At 44.2% G+C, this 20,104-nt stretch overlaps 1 protein-coding gene across 10 annotated transcripts in view; it reads right to left on the bottom strand.

Annotated features, from left to right (window-relative positions):
* Positions 1-30: 30 nt before the first annotated feature.
* The window catches only part of ZNF384 (zinc finger protein 384), a 29,712-nt gene continuing 9,638 nt past the window's right edge, over positions 31-20,104 (bottom strand). For 8 of the 10 annotated variants that reach the window (XM_088160645.1, XM_088160644.1, XM_088160647.1 and 5 more), the window contains 5 exons: positions 12,272-12,496; positions 11,449-11,631; positions 10,596-10,674; positions 9,615-9,773; positions 31-9,449 (listed from right to left, as the gene is read on the bottom strand). In XM_088160645.1, the coding sequence (XP_088016771.1) occupies positions 9,174-9,449; positions 9,615-9,773; positions 10,596-10,674; positions 11,449-11,631; positions 12,272-12,496 (922 nt within the window). In that variant the 3' untranslated portion in view covers positions 31-9,173. Of the gene's footprint in view, positions 9,450-9,614; positions 9,774-10,595; positions 10,675-11,448; positions 11,632-12,271; positions 12,497-19,541; positions 19,623-20,104 lie in introns of all 10 variants that reach the window. The other 2 variants (XM_088160650.1, XM_014884157.2) reach the window with 2 other exon arrangements.

Below are 20,104 nucleotides of genomic sequence, written 5' to 3' on the forward strand. Positions count from 1 at the left end.
TTTGCGAAGCCGCTTCCGCCCGCCTACCCCGGCACTTCCGCCCCGCTCCCGCCGCCATTTCGGGCTCTGCGGGGCTGCCCCGGGCGGTCCCCCCGGAGGGCAGCGAGAGCAACCAGGGCACTGGGGCATCACTCCTGCAGGGAAAGGCTGAGCGAGCTGGGCCTCTTCAGCCCGAGAGGCTCAGACGACTGAGAGGGGACCCCATCCATGTCTATAAGTAACTGAAAGGAGAATGTGAGACTCTTCTCGGTGGTGCCAAGCACTAGGACAGAAACTGATGCACAGGACGTTCCACCTTAACATGGGGAAGAACTTCCTTACTGTGCGGGTGACTGAGCACTGGAGCAGATGCCCAGAGAGGTTATGGAGTCTCCCTCACTGGAGATATTCCAGAACCACCTGTATACAGTCCTGCCAGGTGCTCTGGGAGGACTCTGCTTGAGCAGGGAGGCTGGAGCAGTGACCCACCGTGGTCCCTTCCAACCTGGCCCATTCTGTGATCTGGGCCAGGAAGTGCTGTTGACTTGTTACTATGGTTTCCCATTTACTTCGTAATCCACCAGTGCCGAGAAGCCGCTGCTGTGTCATAAAAGGATAGAGATGGTCTCTGCTGCAACAGGACTGGTACAAACTAATAGACTAACAAAGGGAATTAAGTTAAACATGTGACCGTGCTTTCTTTTTCTTCATCATGCCAGAACCCCTTTTGTGACCATACACCACGAGCCACTTGAAGGTTTAGAGCCCCTCGTGCTGCGGAATTGAGGAGCCCTTTCCCAGCCGTCCTTCGCTATGTGCACGGTGTGGTGGGAAGTCACATGCGATTATGCAGGAACTGAAACAAAATTATCTTACTTTTGTTGATCCTTAGGTTCCAAGACATGCAGGATTGTTTTTTCAAGAGGTCAGCGTTCATTTAGCATGCTATACAGTTTAGGAGGCACTGGGTTTGGTAAATACATTTCATCCACCTTTCTCCTGCCTACTCACCTACACCATCCTGTTTTTTCTCTGTAGTCTGTATGACAGCCATTGCTTAGGACTGAATGCTCCCAGATTCTGGCCACAAGAAGTGATTAGATTTCTTTTTTTCTCTTTCCCTCCCAAAGATCTTCAAAGACACCATGCCTTTATTTATATGGTTATACTAGGATTAAGTCTTCAAGCAGTCTGCACTGCAAGACTGAGGAGCTGTTATATAAAGGAACTGCAGCTGTTTGAACTATGAACCATCTTGTTGTTAAACTACTTGGTTAATTCAGAGATCCTCTGTGATGATGGAGTTTTCCATTCCTCTTCCTACAGTCATTTAAGTTATTTATGACATATTTTTAATTATTCAAAACACATTTCTTAGTCTTTTCAGTTCCCATGTGGAGCAGCTGGCTTCAGTTAGCTGAACATTATTGTTAAGCCTCTTTAAAGTATTTCAAAATTCTTGTATAAATTGCCTTACACGCTTAATTAAGGAGAAGGATGTGGCTGTTACATAAAAAAAAAGAAAAAAAAAATCTGGTCCCCATACCATGTCACAGTCCTAAACCAGAATCTCCCAAACATATCCTGCTTGGGGCTACCAAGCTGAATGGAGCTGATGTTAAAAATTAGACATTCTTAGACATCACTGATTTGTTTAAGAGACCACCTGGGAACCCCATCTTATCCTTCAAGCCAAGGATGTCAGAATTCTAGACCACTGAAATGGAGAGATCATCTCCCTCCGGACTTCTTGCCACTGCAGATACAAATGATAGGGCAAAGAAGAGGCAGTTGCCTAAAATCTAAATGGCAAGTCTCAGTAAAGTGTACAAATGTCTCTAACTGCATGAACTGCCAGTGTGAATTTGCAAAATAAAGGGGAGAGGCAGTTTTGTGTGCCTGTGTGGTCTCACAGCAGTAGAAGCTCTACCATTCCAGCAAAAACTAGTTCCTGAGCTCTGAGTCTGGGAAAGATTGTTATTTTTGCTTTCTTTACAAAGTCAGAGAAAGGGTTTGCATCGCTCAGGGCTCCAGAAGCATCCTCACCCACAGAGGAAGTGTCACCACGGTAGTTTTTTGTTGAGAGGTGGAGTATTTTTTAAACATTTCTGCCCATTGAAGTCCAAGCACGGGCACAGATGATTGTGCAGGAAAGTGCTTTTCCAGTTGAAATCAGCTCTAGAGAGCTAGGACTATTTATGTCTAACCCTCACCCAGCCTCATACGCTGATCCTTTGGCAAGTGCTGTAGTAACAAAGCCTCACACCCCACTAACCCGTGTGGTTATCACGCTTCTCCTGCTCACCCCAGTGTGCTGCTACAGCTCCATCCTGCAGTTAATCCTGTAGGCAGCTCCTGGTTCGACAGAGGACCTGCAGGATCAGCGGTGCTGCCCAGGCATCGGCACCTCCCACAGGGAAGCTGCACGGCCTACGGAAGCAGTCTGCAGGAGTGGTTCTCAACCTTTATTGATCTACAGATGCCTGTGTGTTTTTCCCTTGGAAATGTAAACATCTGCATACCAAATGCATGCCTCCAGATTTTAGTTACCTTATAGAATTCTTAAATGTTGTCCAAGGAGGAGGTGAACGCCAGTGCTTGAGAAGGATCCTCATGCAGAACCCAGCAGGACAGCTATAACTTGTTCAGTTACCTTTTTACTGTTGAGGTACGTTCAGCTCTTCCCACTCTTTAACATTCTCAGTTCGGAGGTTCCTGAAATTTCCTGTCTTCAGGAAACATGAGAGGTACCCACACTTTGTTCTCACGAACGACAAATGGTTGATCTGCAGCACTTGGCCCCAAGGGGGTAAATTAGCTTTACAAATGAAAGAGGATGCCAAAGGCCAAAAAGTATAGCTGTGTCCATGTGTCAAAAACGTACCCTCCTTCAGTAGCAAAACTAGGCGTAGACTCTAGTTCTTTGGTGTCAAGATTTCTTTTCTTGCAGTTTTTTTCCATTCATTACACAGACACTACATGAAATCGAAATGTTTGTTGGACCAAGTTACTACATCTCTCTAGTACTTTGGTGTTCTACTATACAGAAACAAGAAACCATGCACACAAATTTAATCTGTTGTACCTGAAAGGACGATTAAACAGGTACCTATCTTGCAGTTAAGGAAGTGTACAGAGCAATTTCATTCTATGTTCTGAAACTGCACTAGTAAACTTGGGCAGCTTTCAGGTACATTACCTGCAAAATATTAGAAGAAAATCCTAAACATGATATATATCCTTTAGTTGATATAAAGATGATAAAATAATCAATAAAAATATAGAAGACAGACAGAATCTCATAATTATATTCTATATTGGGAAGTTGGATGATGTAGACACATCCGTGAGGTAATGAAATATTACCTATTGCCAATGAGATTTAGGAAGATGTTTAGTTCTACCCATTAAATAAAACATCCTAGAAGTTGCATAGCTAGAAACTGACAATCAGTAATTTGAAAAGAATTATCTGGCAAGCAGATGGAAGCAGTGGGCTTTCTTTTCCAAACAACTTTGAAGTTCTGAATGTGTTCCAGAAGACCAACAAATACTTTTACTTAAAGTACTTGCAAAGCAAGTGGGCTCATCCAGTTGCTGTAAGGCTGTTAACCTAACACTGATGTGGCAAAATCACAGTGGCATGGACAGGGGTTGCACTCAGCTAAGGAAAGAAACATATTGCTGTTTGTTTTAATTTGAAGAAAATGACCTAATTAAAAGAACTGGATATCCTTGTATGGCAGTCTCAATTTGGTGGCTCAAAATAGGCATCTAGGCCCAATGCAGCAAGATTTTAACTGAACACTACACAGCCGGCTCACTGAAAGGGAAAAGAAAGGCAACAGATAAGAACTACATGATGGATCCAAGCCTTATTGTGAGACACCTAAACCAGCTCAATTTAATTCAGCTGTTTGGAAAGATGAATACAGTGACTTGATCACGGTCTGTAACTCATTATGCAAGAAGAAAGACTTCTTATAGCAGAAGACTTTAATGTACTCAAAGAAATAGCAAGACCTTATGGATTAAAAAAAAGTAGTAATATAGACTGGCAGTTTCAATGGCAGTGATAACTAACAAAATAACTGTAATAAGGGACATGGTTGATTAACCATAAGACTTTAAATTATAGAAGTCTTAAATCTTTCTTGAAGATTTAACTGAATTATAGACCAGCAATACTATCATTAGTCATGGCTGAGATTCCATTACTGTTTGTGGGTGACTTTTCTAAATAATTTCCAGCCTACATATTTCCTTTTAAAGCAACGATGATTTGTAAAATCCAACTAAGAACAGAAAATCAGCTTGGAAAAGGACAAGAAGAAAAAGTGCTATTGTCTTTCAGCAAAGATACAAGATGCAACCTAATACAGAACTCCAGAGTCATTGTCAAGTCTTCTTGGGTACCAACATATAGAATGGATGTGCATCACAATGAAAATGCAGGGTCAAAGAATTCATGGAGCTGAAGAAGAAGGACCATGGAATCTTGTTAAGGAATATTCCAATCTTGTGTGTGGTAGGTAAATAATTGAACTGTTGTTGGCTTGAGTGCACAAAGCTGCAGACAGCAGAACCTCAGATTTCATCTGAGGAGGGAAGAATTTTGTACAAGTTGTTAACATTTTGAGTCTTGCAGGAAGCTACTTTTACTGTTTAAACCATCTGGAACACTTTGATTATGTTAAACAACCTTGGGAATCCAAAGAGAAAGACCTAATCCAAACACAAATAAGTGACAAAGATAATGAGGGTAAGCTATCTTCAATTATTTCCACATCAGCAACAGGACTGGGTAAACAGAGAAATTCTCACTGACAAGGAAGAAAAGGAGGTCTGGAATAGAGTGGCATTTCTGAAGCTCAATGGTAAAGTCCCTTAGTAAGAAATAATTAATTTCTTCCTGGGCAACAGTAAAAGCTATAGGCTCAGCAGCAAACTGCACGAACACGAACAGTAACACCTTTGAAATGACTGGTAACAGGAATTGTACAGCCTTAAATACACATGGATGCCCATGCTAGGTAGCAGATTCCAACAAGGGAAAGGGTAGCAGACATCACAAAACAAACCAGGGACCAGGAATGGCGATTTCAAGCACCTAAAACGAAAAATCATTGCAAAAGAATTTTAATTTGTGAGCCATTCCCCAGGGAATTCAACCAGTCAGCAAAGTATTATTCTGACTTTTAAAGCCTTCCCAGCTTAATTCAAGACACTGCACCCAAACCAAATCATTTTTCAGTCTTCAAGATGATATATTCAAGATGAAAGAACTAGTTGAGTGAAGCTGGCCGTTTTGTCCTGTCCATAAAGAACACGGACATGCAGAGGAGAGCCACAGGTAGTAATCAACCTGTGCTGAGTCTGGTAACTTCCAAGAGGAGCAAAACTATAAACCGAGTTGTTCATGGGAAAAACAGAAAGAAGGCAGAGGAATATGAATTAAACTCTCCTGTAAGGAGAAACGTAACAGATGGAAAAGATGAAGGCCAGACAGCAACCAACATAAATGACACACTATAAAAATAGAGAAAATTCTTAAGAAAAGCTTTGTGACTAGCAGAACTAAATGGAAAGAATATTTTGCTCTTTAATTCCTTTCCATCACAAAATAAACAAAGAAACTTTACTAAAGTACTGATCCATGCTAGATAAAAATAGTGAAAATGCTAGGGACACAGAACAGGAGAAACCAGTCAACAAACATTTCCAATTCCATCTAAAGAAAGGAACAGAATGCAGCAGTCATATGAAAATAGCAACTTCTATCTAAGTACCATAGTGTCAAAGAAGGAGATGAGACAACACCTTCTAGGGATGTATATTTTGAAATCAGCAAAGAAACGAGTCCTGAAAGAGTTCAGTAACCAGCTCTCTAGCCCAGTGATTCTGATCTTAATTAAACATGGGATATTAGAGAAATACCTTAAGACACTCATGACAGTGTTCCCAAGAGGCAAATGAAACAACTCAGTAACAAAATTATGGAAAACCTATAGAGATGAAGAATTAATCAACGAAAAAATAAAACCTATATCATAAAGGTTTTATGAAATACAGATTCTGTAGTAAAAAAAAAAAAAAAAGAAAAAAGAAAAAAAAGAAAAATCCCAAACCCTAATTTCATTCTTAGATGACAGCATTATACATTTGGTTTACAAAGGGGACTGCATAGGTGCAACAACATACTTAAATTTTTATAAGGCATTGACCTAGCACCGTAAGTCAGAAAGATAAACTGTACATAATCAATTGCTAAGAGGATTAAGAAATGCCCAGCATGCAAGTCTCAAAAAGAAGCTAATGAGAAGTTGCACTCAATGATGCTTTTCATGTTAGCATAGGTCAGATGCAATATTTCATTTCAACCTGGATCTGAAAGTAAAAATAACAAACTGATACAGTTTGTGGGTGACAGAACTATGAAAGCTGTGAGTAACCTGGTCCATCAGTCAGCCAGGTCCATTCACACAGGCTGGACTTGGACACAGTCCCATGTGAAGCATCCAGGAAACAGGAACCCAGAGCATACCTGTACAGGAGGGAAAACACTATTGTGGAAAGCCAAGACTTTGGATGACCAGACACGCAGCCACTGTGAGCTCCTGGATAATGCTATAAGAAGAGGGAAAATGCAATCCTCTGCAGACTTAAGGCTAAGGGCCTGGGGGACCTCATCCATGGCACTGAGGCTTCAACACTCAATTCCAAAAGGAACGTGTTTGTAAGATACTGTAAAATTTAGTAAGATGTAGAAAGAAAAGAATAATTCATGGGATGGAAGAAATCCCTTACACTGGAAGATTTACAGAGTTCTATCAGGTTTACCTTGTAAAAAAGTAGATTGAGAAGGAACATTAGAGTGTTTAAATAAAAGTCTAGGCAGAAAAAGTCCCATTCAGGCTCTTTGAATCAGAGGGATGAATGTTTCCAGAACTAGTAACCAGAAACCAAAGCAAGGAGGAATCTGGCTAAAATATTTAAACAGTGAAAACCTGAAGCCCTTGCAGCAGGCTGCCAATGGATTTTGTGTCCCACTGCCTCAAAATCAAGCCAATGCATTTTGTCAACACAGTTCAAATATACATTAGTTCTTGGGGCTCAATACAGCCTAAATGGACTAAAATGTCACCTGTGAAATGCAGGAGTCAAACCAGACAGCTCCTTCTAGCCTAATCAAACACTCCACCCGTTTGCAGCCAACTCTGGTGACTAAACGCAGAGAAAAAGGTTTCTGCCACAGGCTCCCCAGGTGCAGAGCTCCTCGCTTTCCTTGTGCAAACCACAAGGTGCCAAAGGCAGGGATGTGCCGCCCTCGCGTCTGCCCCTCGGGACTCAGGGCAGCCAGAGGAGCCTGCAGGTGTCGGGTGCAGGGGGAAGGAACACACGTCACAGGGGCAGGGTGCTCGCACCAGCACCTTCAAGGAGCCTTTTACACCAATTTATTTCTATACAGGGTGGTTAAAAAAAAATATAATAGAAGCCCCTATTGGTTGTTCATACAGAAGTCTGGGATTCTATAGGCTTTGGGTGGGTGACTGATTTTAAAACCCAGCAACACATGCTTTTTCCCTTGCCTTCTCATTCTCTTCCAAGTCAGCCTCCATGATCCAAAGAAACTAACAAGTAACACGCAAGACTAGCAGTCAAGTGGACCAATTAAAAAAAACCAAAAACCAAAAAACAAGAGGAAGGAGAATTGAAGACGAAGAGAAAGGGAAAAACAAACGAAGATTGAAAATAAAAATTCGCCAGGATAATGCGTTTTATAAACACAGAGATAGAAACAGTTACAGCAAGGACAGAGCGGGCCAGGGCTGGGGAATAGATATTTATATATATATATATATATATAAATTCAAGGGGCCTTCAGTTTATTCTTGTTGGCTCCCCCTTCTCATTAGATTGGTCTCTCTGTGGGGATCTTCATCCCCTTCTCTCCACTGTCCACCTTTTGGGGATTCTCTCCCATGACCAGGGTCCAGAAGAGGCCACCACTGCCATGTGAGTCCAGCCCGTCTTGGCAAGAGGGAGCCTGTGAGAGCACTCTGGCAGGAGATAAACAGGAGAAGCTAGCCTTTTCCTGCCTCCTGCCAGCTCCTTGAAAAGACTGGTCTAGTCCTCCTCCTCCTCCTCCTCTTTCCCATTGGGAAACTGGGGGCAGGACAGGTATGTGAGTGTCAGAACTGCTGTCATTCCACCTTTCAGGAAAGGGAGTAGAGAGAAGGGTGATGATTATTTTGGCAGTCTCTTACCCTCCCTCCAGCTGCTTTTTGGTTTGTTGTTGATGGCTGTAGCCTTTTCTGAGGAGGTGGGGGGAAAAGCAGAAGGGAGAGGAGGAGGAGTACAAGCTGCTAGGATATCATCCACAACAGGCAGGAAGAGCAATGAGCAGGAACCCACATTCCTACGGGGCCATCGTGCTGCTCAGACAGCTGGGAGAGAGAGGCAGCAGTCAGTTCAGACAGACTACTCTCTATTGCTCTCTACCAGGGGAGGAGAAAGAATGCAATACTCCACAGCCCTTAGGCAGTATAGGCACCTGTCCATCCCAGAGAACATGCCTCACTTCTCCTCCCTCCACTGGTCTCACCTTCCACTGAGGAGAAGGTTTCTCCCATCCAGTCCTTGGGGCAGGACAAGTGACCCCTCCTCCCTTTCACAAGGAGGGACAGGAATGGATATTTCTCTCTTAGACACTCAAGGCCAATCCTCAAAGAACCCCATCCAGCTGTCAACCTTGCCACATTCTTCTGTGGCCTGCTAAAAACACATGTCCAAGCCCCTGTATATACAAGGGTCGTCTCTCCATCCCATCCACCATGCGTGTCTCAACACGCAACCCCGCTTCATACACATCCTACAGTGAGAGAGAAGGCAAAAACAGGGGCCTTTCTTTGGGTTTCAAAGGAGGGGCTCTTGCATGAGGAAGTGATCCCAGCACAGGAAAGGGGCTCTTGCACAAGGAAGCATCCTCCTACCAGGCAGGCTGTTGCACAGAAGGAGCACCCCCTTGAGACAGGCTGTTGTTCAAGGGGCTGCCATGAACAGGGTTACACGGCCAGAAGAGGCTGTTGCAGGAGGAGAGGCCGGAAACTTGCACGAGGAGGGCCGCTGCACAAGCGGTGCCCCTGGCACAGGCTATGCACAAGAGGCGTTCTGCTCCCTGGGTTGAGGTCTCTCTAGGAGCTGGAGAGGTGCTCCACTTGGATGGCGCTGGTGCTGACAGTGAGGCAGATGTCCTTGTGATGCTCTGAAGTCTTGTAAGGAGTCAGGTCAAAGGAGCACTGGGGGGGAGGGTTGGGTTGGTTAGTGTCTCCAGAAGGGCCCCCTGCTGCCCCCCCACCCTGTGGCTGGAAGTGCTGCTGCTGCTGCGAGGCCTGGGCTTGTGCCTGAACCACCTGCTGCTGTGGGTCAGGGATGTTGTGTTTCCGCATGTGCTTCATCAGGTACGTCTCCTGCAACGGGAAGAACCACGTGAGAGGAGGGAACAACGCTCACAAGAGCCAAAGCCAGCAGGGAGGGAAACGGCAAGTCAGGGGACTGCTCCCATTGGATCTGGAGGAGCTGCTCCCTGGGAAGTTTGACCACTCTTGCTACCCCCCAGGGCAGCAAATACTCACCGAGGTGTAGGCCCGGCTGCAGATGGAGCAGGTGTAGACCTTGGCGTGTTTCACCGTGTGTGTAGCCAGGTGTACCTCCAACGAGGCAGCATCTGTGTACGCACGGTGGCAGTTGTGGCACTTGAAAGGTTTGTCTTTGTTGTGCTGCCGTCTGTGGGACTGGGGGGCGGCAGCAGCGGGGAGGAAAGAGAAAGCAAGCATGAGAAAGGAAGCAAGTATTAGTACTGGAGACAGCTTTACCTCAAACACCCCCTTCCAGCCAGGCCCCAAGCTCCTGGCTGCTGAGGAAGGTACACCCGGCTCCCAGCATGGGGACTTCTCCCTCCAGCCCACCACACCTTCCCCACACATGCCCTTTCCTCTCATGCATACTAGGCGTTTGAAGAGCAGAGACTCTTAAAGCCCCAAAACCCCCCATCATCTCAGTTTCCATAAACTCTCAGTCTTTTCCTGGTCTCTCCTTTGCTGTCCCCCTATACATCTGCTCCCTGCATCTAATACCTTCAGGGCAGGATTTGCTTTAACTGCTTGCAGGTGTTTACAGCTCTTTGCTCTCTGACACACTCTACAGTCCCCCTCCTCCAGGGTACTGCAACAGGACACACCACCTCTGCTTCCCTATAACCCTACCCTTACGCCCTCCATTTTATTGTAAAACAAACAAAAAACCCACCCAGATACCCAGACTTTATTGGGTGTAACATTTTGCAAAAGTCTTGCCCCAGCTAAGTTACAAAACTGCAAAACAGATGGGAGGAACTTCACTAAGGTCTCAGTGCTTTCAAGTCAACCATTTTACAGGATGCGACCATTTATGCAACTTCTTTGGGCCACTAGTCCCACAAGTCAGGAATCTCTTTCCTGCCCAGGGCTTCAGGATCTTTCTGTATTCTTTCACTCTCCTCCCAGCTGCCCCACTTCTTCTACCACAGGAACCCTTGCCAAACCCTGCTGCTGAGAAGGACACACCCAGCCCCTTACCTGCAAGTTGGAAAGCTGGGTGAAAGCCTTTTCACACCCAGGGTGAGCACATTTGTAGGGTCGGTCCCCGGTGTGGATACTGTTGAGGAGGAAGAGCACAAATGGGAGGCAGTGAGCAGGCAGACAAGTCAGACTGCCAGGGCCTGCTGCTGTGTGAGGGGGATGATGTTGCCTCCAGATGCTGTTCTAGCTGGACAAAGAGAGCTCTGCCCAGCTCCCATGTCCAGTTAGAAGTTGGAGAAGACAGGCAGTCAAGCAGATTTCAGAGTGACTAGAACTGAGGAGCAAGAACTTATGAATGTCTGGACAGCTCAGCATTTGAGCTACCTAAAAATATGTCCAGGCTCCCTGCTCCAAGCTCAGGAGTCCCAAATGACCAAGAGGAATCTGTTCTCTTGCTTCCACAGTACCAAGAAAGCAGCTCTGTTCCCTCCAAGATAAACACACCAACACTTTCCTTTTAAGTAACAGGCTGAGTTTACCTACAGTGTTGATCTGTCCCTGTCCCCCTGCAATGCCAGGAGCAGCTTCCACACACTCAGTCCAACCCCCGTGGTGCCAGGCTGGGATCCCTTACAGCCAATGCCTCTTTCTCTATCGCTCTCTCTCTGTGCCGCCCGCGGTGCAAGACCAAGGATCCCCAGGGACAGCACGTGCCCACCTCAGCCCTGACGTGGTCAGTGTCTCCTGCGCAGCCTCCACTCCGTCCACTCAGGTGGGTCACCTCCTTCTGGGGGTGCAGCCGGCCGCATTCCCCGCCCGCCCCCCGCATGCTTGGCGCGCGTGCTCCAGAGGTGCATGCCGGCAGCGCGGGGGGACCAGGGCCAGGCCCCCAGCCTCCTCTGGCCCTTACCGTGTGTGCTGCTGCAGGTGGGAGAGCTGGCGGAAGGCCTTCTGGCAGTAGCGGCAGGTGTAGGGCTTGGCCCCCGAGTGGATGCGGAGGTGCTGGGCCAGGTAGGATGTGTTGGCGAAGCTCTTGGAGCAGTGAGGACACTTGTGTGGCTTGACAATCGCCGTGTGGAGCTTGGAGTGGATCCTGCCGAAGAGGAGGAGGAGCAGCAGCAGTTGGACATGACCGCCATCTGGCTAGTGCTGATGGAATGAGGGCACAAAGGGGGTGGGACAGCACCACGCTATCTGCTACATGAAGGAACTCCAAACACAGCATGAGCTCTCTTGGTCTCAAACTGTGCTCCCCTTGGGTTCAAGAGACCATGGTCTGTCCGCACCGGGGGAGGATCCAGAGAGAGGAACTATAGAGCTTAGACTGAGGGGCATTGGCAGAGCTGTGTGGGAAGCCTATGGCTGAAATAGCAGGGGGGCTGCAAGCCTGGACTTGAGATGTTTGGCAGAACTATGCTGGGGTGACAGGGAACAGTCTTCCTACGCCCACTCTACTCTCACACTGACACAACCAGCCCTACCTCCTGTCAGAAAGCATCACTCTGCTGCCGACGCCCCTCCGGCGAAGCAGCGCTAACCTGAGCGCACCCAGCCCCTCAGCCAGGGACCAGTCTCATGTGTCCGATACCGCTACTGCCGGTCTGACGCGTGTACGACCTGACCTGTGACAACCAGCCAGGTCTCCCCATGCAGTCGCCCGCTGAGGTGCTCACAGCATGCTGGGATGACAGCAACATGCAGTGCGGAGGGCCCCAGCCTCCTCTGGCCCTTACCGTGTGTGCTGCTGCAGGTGGGAGAGCTGGCGGAAGGCCTTCTGGCAGTAGCTGCACGTGTAGGGCTTGGCCCCTGAGTGGATACGAATGTGCTGGGCCAGGTAGGAGCTGTTGGCGAAGCTCTTGGAGCAGTGAGGACACTTGTGTGGCTTTGTCTCCGTATGGGACTTGGAGTGGATCTGCATCTCCGACTTGGAGTAGAAGGTCAGCGAACACATCCGGCACCTGGGACCGGGGCGAGGGGAAGAGACAGTGTCACATGGGGGTGAGCCCCAGTATGGATCAACTTTAACTGGATGGGATCTTCCACACTGAGTGAAGAAGGGGCATTTTCCCACTATGTGATACTGGGAGGTTTCACCTGGGACACTGCTTGGCTGCGAGTGCTTCAGTCCCAGGGGGACAAATTTAAGCTGGGAACTGGTGTAACAGACCAAACAATACTTCACAGCCAGACAAGTAAAGGCGTTGGAAAAAACCAACTTGCTTGCAAGAGAGACAGGGCAGCACTTGGGAAATTTTCCAACAGCAATCCTAAGGGGATAGGGATAATTCCCAGACAAAACCCCCACTCTGTTAATCTATTACTTAATTCAGTCAAAAAAACCTGGAAAACCTGGAAATCCCAGGTTATAGTTAATATTAGAAGTTAATTCCATGTACTGTGAAGTCTGTGAGAGCAGAAATAGCTAAATCCACTTAACTCTGCTCCCATTTTTGGAGAAGACACTCAAATTTTTAGGGTATAAAATGCTGAGAATAACAGCAGTGCTGCTTTCCTAGTGGGTCTCACAAAGACACTCTGGATATCAAATGTGGTATTTCATTGGTCTAGTGGGTTTTCATCATTTCAGTCTTACTGATGTGATGCAAAATGTTTTGTCTGGGTGTTTGGATCCATCTGTTCCCAAAATGATCACAAATGCATTTGTTAACACACAGACTCTCTGAACAAGAAGAAGCAGTTGGCATCACTCTGCTACGGATGCTGCTGTTAAAAACTCTTCCTCCACCATGACACCAGGCTGTTAAGAGAAGCTCGTACTGTTTTACAATTCAAGATGGTAAAAGCTTTTGTGGTTGGTAATTTGACAGAGACAGAAGCTGCATCCAAATTACTCATTTCTTCCCCACCTCCCCATGTGTGTCAAACAAGTGGCAGAGTTAAGGCTTATCTGAATTTAGGTTTTTCATTTACATTAAAGACAAAATAGAATCTCCATATGTAACTTCCAGGGTCACATTTGAGAGAAGAAATGCCATCCAGAGGAAGTCTGGTCAACATGAATTCAACTTTCAAAGTGGTTTTGTCTGGGAATTTCCTTGAGTTTTATAGTGTTTACAAAACTGCTCAGCAACAAAAGTCTCTTGCAGGTATTACAAGCCACAGAGAGCTCATCCTGCTCTTCCCCACATCCCTCTCCTCTCAGGAGGATACTTTATTACATCTACTGTTGCGACTCTGTTGGAGCCAAAAGCTTTATGATGTGTGCAATCTGATTAGCGTGTCATGTAAGCAGTATTTATCCAGCACCTACCTTAACTTCCACAGGCCCTTCCGAGCCACAGCTTGATTCCAAGCCATTTAGCTGGAAGCCATGCCTCCCTAGCAAGCACTCTAACACACACCTGTCATAACATTTCCTTCCTCTCCACCTTTGCTCTTTTACATTCATTATCATCTCTAACAGTTGTTCCCACGTGTCCTACCTTCATCTTTCTCTTAATCCATTTTAATTGCAAGCCCTAACAGAACATGCAAACTAAGTACATCCTTACATAAATCCCTCCTCACACACACACACACCCCCCAATCCCTCCTGGAATCAAGAAAGAGAAGCAATTTGGCTGTTTATCCCTACATCAACTAAAGATATAATGAGTAAAAAGGAACATCAGCATCATAGTTTTGAAAAAAAAAGTAGCTCTTGGTTTATAGACCAAACTATCTCCAGTTGCACAATTTGTTCCAGACTTTCTGAAACGCTAGACTTGAACAGAGCAATGTATTTTGCAGTCATACTTACAGGATGAGGACTGTGTATCCTTGAAAGCACCAATGTTTGAAATAACTTTGAGGTGAACACTGAATTGAAAAATACCTTTGAGTCACCAAGTCCAGTTCCCTGCTAATGCAAGCAATTACAGCATAATCCCATGCTTGACTTTTAGCAAGCCCCTTCTCAGCAGATGCTGACTTCCATTACTCTCAGTTGAACACCGTTCCACAGCATTGGCGCTCTGATAAGGAACCATTCAATTGACAACAAGCTCCCAGTGTGATGCTGTGCTAATATGGCTCACCAAAAACGAAGGGGAATAGCAGGTATCCTTTTTGTATACAGGAGGGGAGTGACTGTTCTTGCCAACAGCCTGTCTAATTCTGAAGTCCATGTCCTCAACCATTACTGAAAAACTCACACAGGCTCAACAAACTTAAACAATGATGGCATGTGGAAAATTGGATTTGCAGGAAAGATTCACTGACTCCAGTCAATCTAGGTTTGGAGTAAAATTTAAAAGATAACTTGTTCAATATCCAAATAAATCTATGTAGGGAGAAAAATATCAATTATTACGGGCTTATTTTATGAACAAGCAAGATATAATGAGGAACAACAACTGACACCAGAAGTGAAAAAAATGGCCTTTTCCAACCGTGAGAATAATGCATCTTTGGAACAAGGCCGAGGCTATGACATGGTCTCTCTGTCACTTGGCCCCTACAATCAGTGTTCTGAGAATCCAGGCACCTTTCTGAGAGAAATACCCTTCCTAAGGGTTTTACAGAGAATGCGGGGCACTAATCTCTTCTGTGCTGTACACAGGACTCTATATTTTAAATAGTCTATTCTGTTCTGAAAAATTAATGAACTTTACCATGCCATCAAATCTAAGTAGTCCCATGCATTAAATCTATAGTGCCATAAAGCCATCAACTTTATCTTCCAGAAAGGGTCTGTGCACCCTTTCCTTTACTTATTTGCTTTGCCAGGTATCTGCCTTCAGATCAGAAATTCTCTTAAATAAACTTTAATGAAGAGAAACAGACTGTATGTCCTTTTCTATTTTCAAAATAAAACTATAAAGAAGTTATTTCAAAACCTCACTGGCACTTGCATGACAATGATAAACCTGATTATTAGCAAAACCAGGCCTCAACAATAATAAAACCCCCCAAAACCCTAACCTCCCCAAAAACCCCAAAACAAAACTCTAAAACAAACAAACCAACCAACTCCTGTTGTCTGAATTTAGCAGCTATAGACATTCTGATACTATTTTTCAAACATCATTTAGAATGAAAATCTTGCAAGAACTCATTTTCTAATCATCTAATTAGCATCAACCCTGAGAGAGCAAGAATGTTATGCAGCATTAACAAATTCACAAGCCTTATGAGTTAAAAAAAGCCCTGGAATATAACAGAAAGCTGCATTTCAGAATTTTATATTGTGTGGTATCAGGCTTTTTCAAGGGAACAAATGATCCATTTAATTAAGGGCTTCTCATTCTGCCTCAGACAACATCAAATATTAAAGGGGAAGATGCAATCAGCCCTCTAGTGGGCAAATATGGATTCAAAAAAATGTTAAATTTATGTGGATAATGAGAATATCCCATCTGACACTAGCAGCATTTAAGTATTCTACTTCAGTGAAATTCTGGCTGGGGAGAGGAAAAATAAGGAATGCTCCTTGCTAAGCATGAATGAAACACTATATGAAATAATTGATTTCTACCCCCCCTCTGTTTAATATCCATTTTTAATAGTCTCCCCACTGTGCTTCTAAACTACCCCTCCTTTGGCTGCATTCTTTCTGACAGCAAGAAACAGAAATGACTGCAGCATTCCCATTGATGGTGTGACACAACATCCCCTGCAGCTGCTTGTTATGGCTCTGCAAATTCAGACAGCCTTGGAGAAAATATCCTTAATAACACAGAGGTTCATATCAACAGTTAAATTAGCACTCAGCCATATGCCAGAGATCAAAAGTAACCCCTTCCAATGTTTACAATGCTTTCTTTTTTTATAGGAAATAAAGACGTTCAGAAAATGTTCATGTTAGACAGAGACAGTCTCAAAAATCATGAAATGCCAGTAAAAGGTGGATGTACAATTCTAATTCTGCTCCCATATGAAAGTCATCACAATGAGTCATAAACGAAATGATGCTTATAGCAACTAGACTACAACTCTGTGGCACACAGTACTGTATTTTTTTCCACTTTTCATGGAATGTTCTGCCTCATTCATCAGATGCTGTTAGGAGATAAAAATCATCTGAAATACCAGCGCGTAGTAAAATTTGCCTAACGTGGATTAACAGCCTTTTTCAATCAAGTGCTTAATTAATCAGTATCACAGTTGTGAAAACTATGTAAGCTTTTACAGGGCTCTGAGAATTCAAATTCCTAGTATCTACTGAGAGTAGTCTTACAAGTTAATTGAGTCCTTGCTCCTTCTGTTAGGCTACAAATACAAGTTAGACCATCAGTTAAAATAAAAATCAAAACAGGGAAGTCTGAAATTAGACTAGATGGTAAGAGTAAGTTTAGGCTGTCAGAGTCAGCAGTTCATTTAGCAGGGAAGGAAACATCCTGCCTTTGCAATGCAGAGTTAATGAAGTAACTACTGCAAGCATAGCATAATAATGGATGCACAGTTCATGATAAATGCTAACTTGACCCTCACATTCCTCCTTGTTTTTTTTAAGCTGAAGTTAAACACTTTCTTGTTAATATTTTGTAAGACGTAGGGAAAGGAGACAAAACGAGCATCCAAGATAGAAAGACTTTATTTGGGCAACACCCAAATAAAGCCAATGAATATGAAGATGCCAAATGAAGGCACAGGAATTGTACCTCTGCTTCCACACTGGAACACCAGCATTAGCTCCTATTCAAAAGCCAATGCTTTGCTTCCACTGAACAGTTTACACTACTGGTGTGTGTAACAAATTATCAGCTATGCTCAGAGATCTTGGTCAATTTATTTCCACAGTCCTTCAGTCACCTGGCAGCTTGGTAAGGCTGCAGAAAAGCATAGTCTCATATACTGGCAAGGCAAAGAGCAGTTTAAAATGCTCTCATCATATGGCACTTTCCCCGTTCTCAGATTTGAGGGCATTCCTGCACTTTGTCCATTTTTCCAAGTGACCCTAAAATACCTGAGCCAGAATTTCATGGTATTTCAGCATACTTCACAAGTTGTCCGTCTTCTTTTAATGACTCAATCATTTATGCTTTCAACAGTTACACCTTAAACCTTTTCTGTCACAGTCTCACACTGGGAGCTTTTATGATGTCACTTAATTCCTAGACGTCTTTTTCACAGATATTGCTTTCCAGGATACTGTTCATACATATTCCTTATCTTTAGATCAGAGACATTCAAAAGTCCAACAAGACACTTCTGTCTGATAATGTTTTCCATTGTGTCCAAACATCTGGACCTCAATCCCTGGCTGCTGGAGACATCATGCTGTCCCAAAAGGCTAAGTCTTCCACAGGATTGTATTAAAATATATTTTGTCTGAACAACTAACAACCACATAAAGATCCCTTTTTTTACAGCTATCCACCAGCATTGCTTTTATCTTTAGGTTATCAGCCATGACTTTCTGTTGACCTCCAAATGACTGAATATCAGGCCTAAGACTGTCTGCCAATTTTTGAAATCAGTCACCATTAGCATAAAAAACCAACAAAACAATACAACACAATAATGTGCTTCCTAGTATAGTAATAACATGCAAGAGCTAATATTAAAAGAATATGAAAGGCCCATTAGAAAGCAGTAGGAAATTTGGAAACATCAGGATTAAGGTCATCCACGTCACCATAATTTGGCTCCGCAATGCAGGTGCATTCTGATACAGCCTTATTGACTGTTTCCACAGAACTGTACTCTTATTATGTTGCACGGACAGATACTTAACAAGCAAGCGTTCAGTTTGTTATATCACCACTCTGGACAGCCTTAAGACTTGTCAACCACATGCAATTCCAACCTCCTGAAGCAGATCACTCATCTCCTGTACCCACCACAGAAATATAAGTGCTCCATAAGCACTTATCTATCTCCAAAATGTCCCTGTTTTATTTCTTGTAAGGGAAGGGAATAAAAAAACCCACACAGAAACACAGTAAGAGAGACATACCCACTAATTCCAAGTGGCCAAACTGGTATCTGTGACCTCTTTTTTTCCTTTGAAGGAAAATTCCTATTACATATGTTCCTATCACTGCTCCTATAGATTTTTATGCTACTCCTGAGATGCAACACTTCTGCAAAGCAAAACAGGGTCTTACCTATAACAGAGAAGTGTTCAATACTTGAGATTATAGTTTTGGGAACACCAAGTGTTAATTATTTCAGGATAACTCTCTATGGTCATTTGTAGCCTGAAACAAATTCAAATCCACTGAAGACTGGACCTAACTCATACTTGCACACACTTCAAGATTATCTGTAGGGCTGTAGGATACCTCAGCAATCTGAGACAGAAGCAAGTGTAATCAACAGTTCTTCATACTAGCAAATGCCTTCCCCAGATCATCCTCCTCAATTCCACAATCCTATGTCAATGCATTTAATTTTCTTTTAACAGAACACTCAGGTTGAGCAAACATGCAGGACTCTGACAGGCTATCATGCACCAATAACTAATCAAGGATGGTATCAAAGTGCATTGACGCAATAGGGCCAAATTAAGGTGTAATCAGCTAAGAGGTGCAAAATACAGTTTTAAAATTCCCTCTGTCCCAAGCTGAGACTGTGACTGTCCTCATTCCCTTGCACACACTCATCCCATTGACAAGTAACATGCCAAAATTGGAATCTGTGGCTGCAGAACTTCTCCTGTCAGTTCCGTCTGTTAGGCACTATAAGGAACTGCCAAGGGAAAGCACGTATGTGCACACACACAGTTATAATATCTCAGCAGAAGGGAGAGCACTTACCGTAACACAAGGTTTACCTCATTATACCCTCATGCATGTGGCCAGTCAAATTGTAATTTTCTATGCTCCAAGCACTGCATTCATATACAAAGCAAGGATTACGTGTACAAACTGCATGTGTGTATGTAAATGTGGATGTGCAACAGTTTTCCTTAGAGTTCTGAGATCATAAGCCAATTCCAACCAATCTGGAAAAGGGGTAAGATCTTAAAAGTCAACACAAGTCTCAAAAATACGCAGCTGAGGAAAGAAGAGAGACTCTCTTGGAGTCCTCTGCTGAGGGAAAGGCTAATAAGCTCACCCTTGATTAGACATCAGAGAATCCACACAGGAGAGAGCCGCTGGAAACCAGGCATCATTAGTTCCGCTGCTCACGGAACTACTTGTTAAAAAAAGCAAACAGAAATTCCAACATGTGGCATCATACTGACACCCACGTTGGTCATCAGCAATCTTAAAATGCATTGCACAGACCTCTGCCACTGCAGCTAAGAGGATAAATAACAGCAATAATACTTTGTCACCTTTTTCTAGCCTAAGAGGGAGATGAGGTTCTTTGCCAGAAGAGGTCACATTCTTATGCTGACATCAAAGACATGGCAAAATTTAGAAACACTGGGTTTAATATTTCTAGGCTTTGGAGGGAATGTGGTCAAACTTCCTGCCTGACACTTCAAACTTAATTCCCCCTTTGCCCTTAGCCTTCTAGCCTAGAGCAATCCCTTCTCCTGCACCAAGGCCCAGACCCAAGCTCTTTACCCACATGCCCCAGTCTCTTGATCCTCTACTGCAGGGACTCTTTGCTATTTCATTCCCTCAATTACCTAATACTTATCTCCTCTCCCTCATGCTTCTGTCTGTCTG

The sequence above is a fragment of the Sturnus vulgaris genome, chromosome 2 (genome assembly GCF_052056855.1).
Source record: "Sturnus vulgaris isolate bStuVul1 chromosome 2, bStuVul1.hap1, whole genome shotgun sequence".
NCBI lineage: Eukaryota > Metazoa > Chordata > Aves > Passeriformes > Sturnidae > Sturnus > Sturnus vulgaris.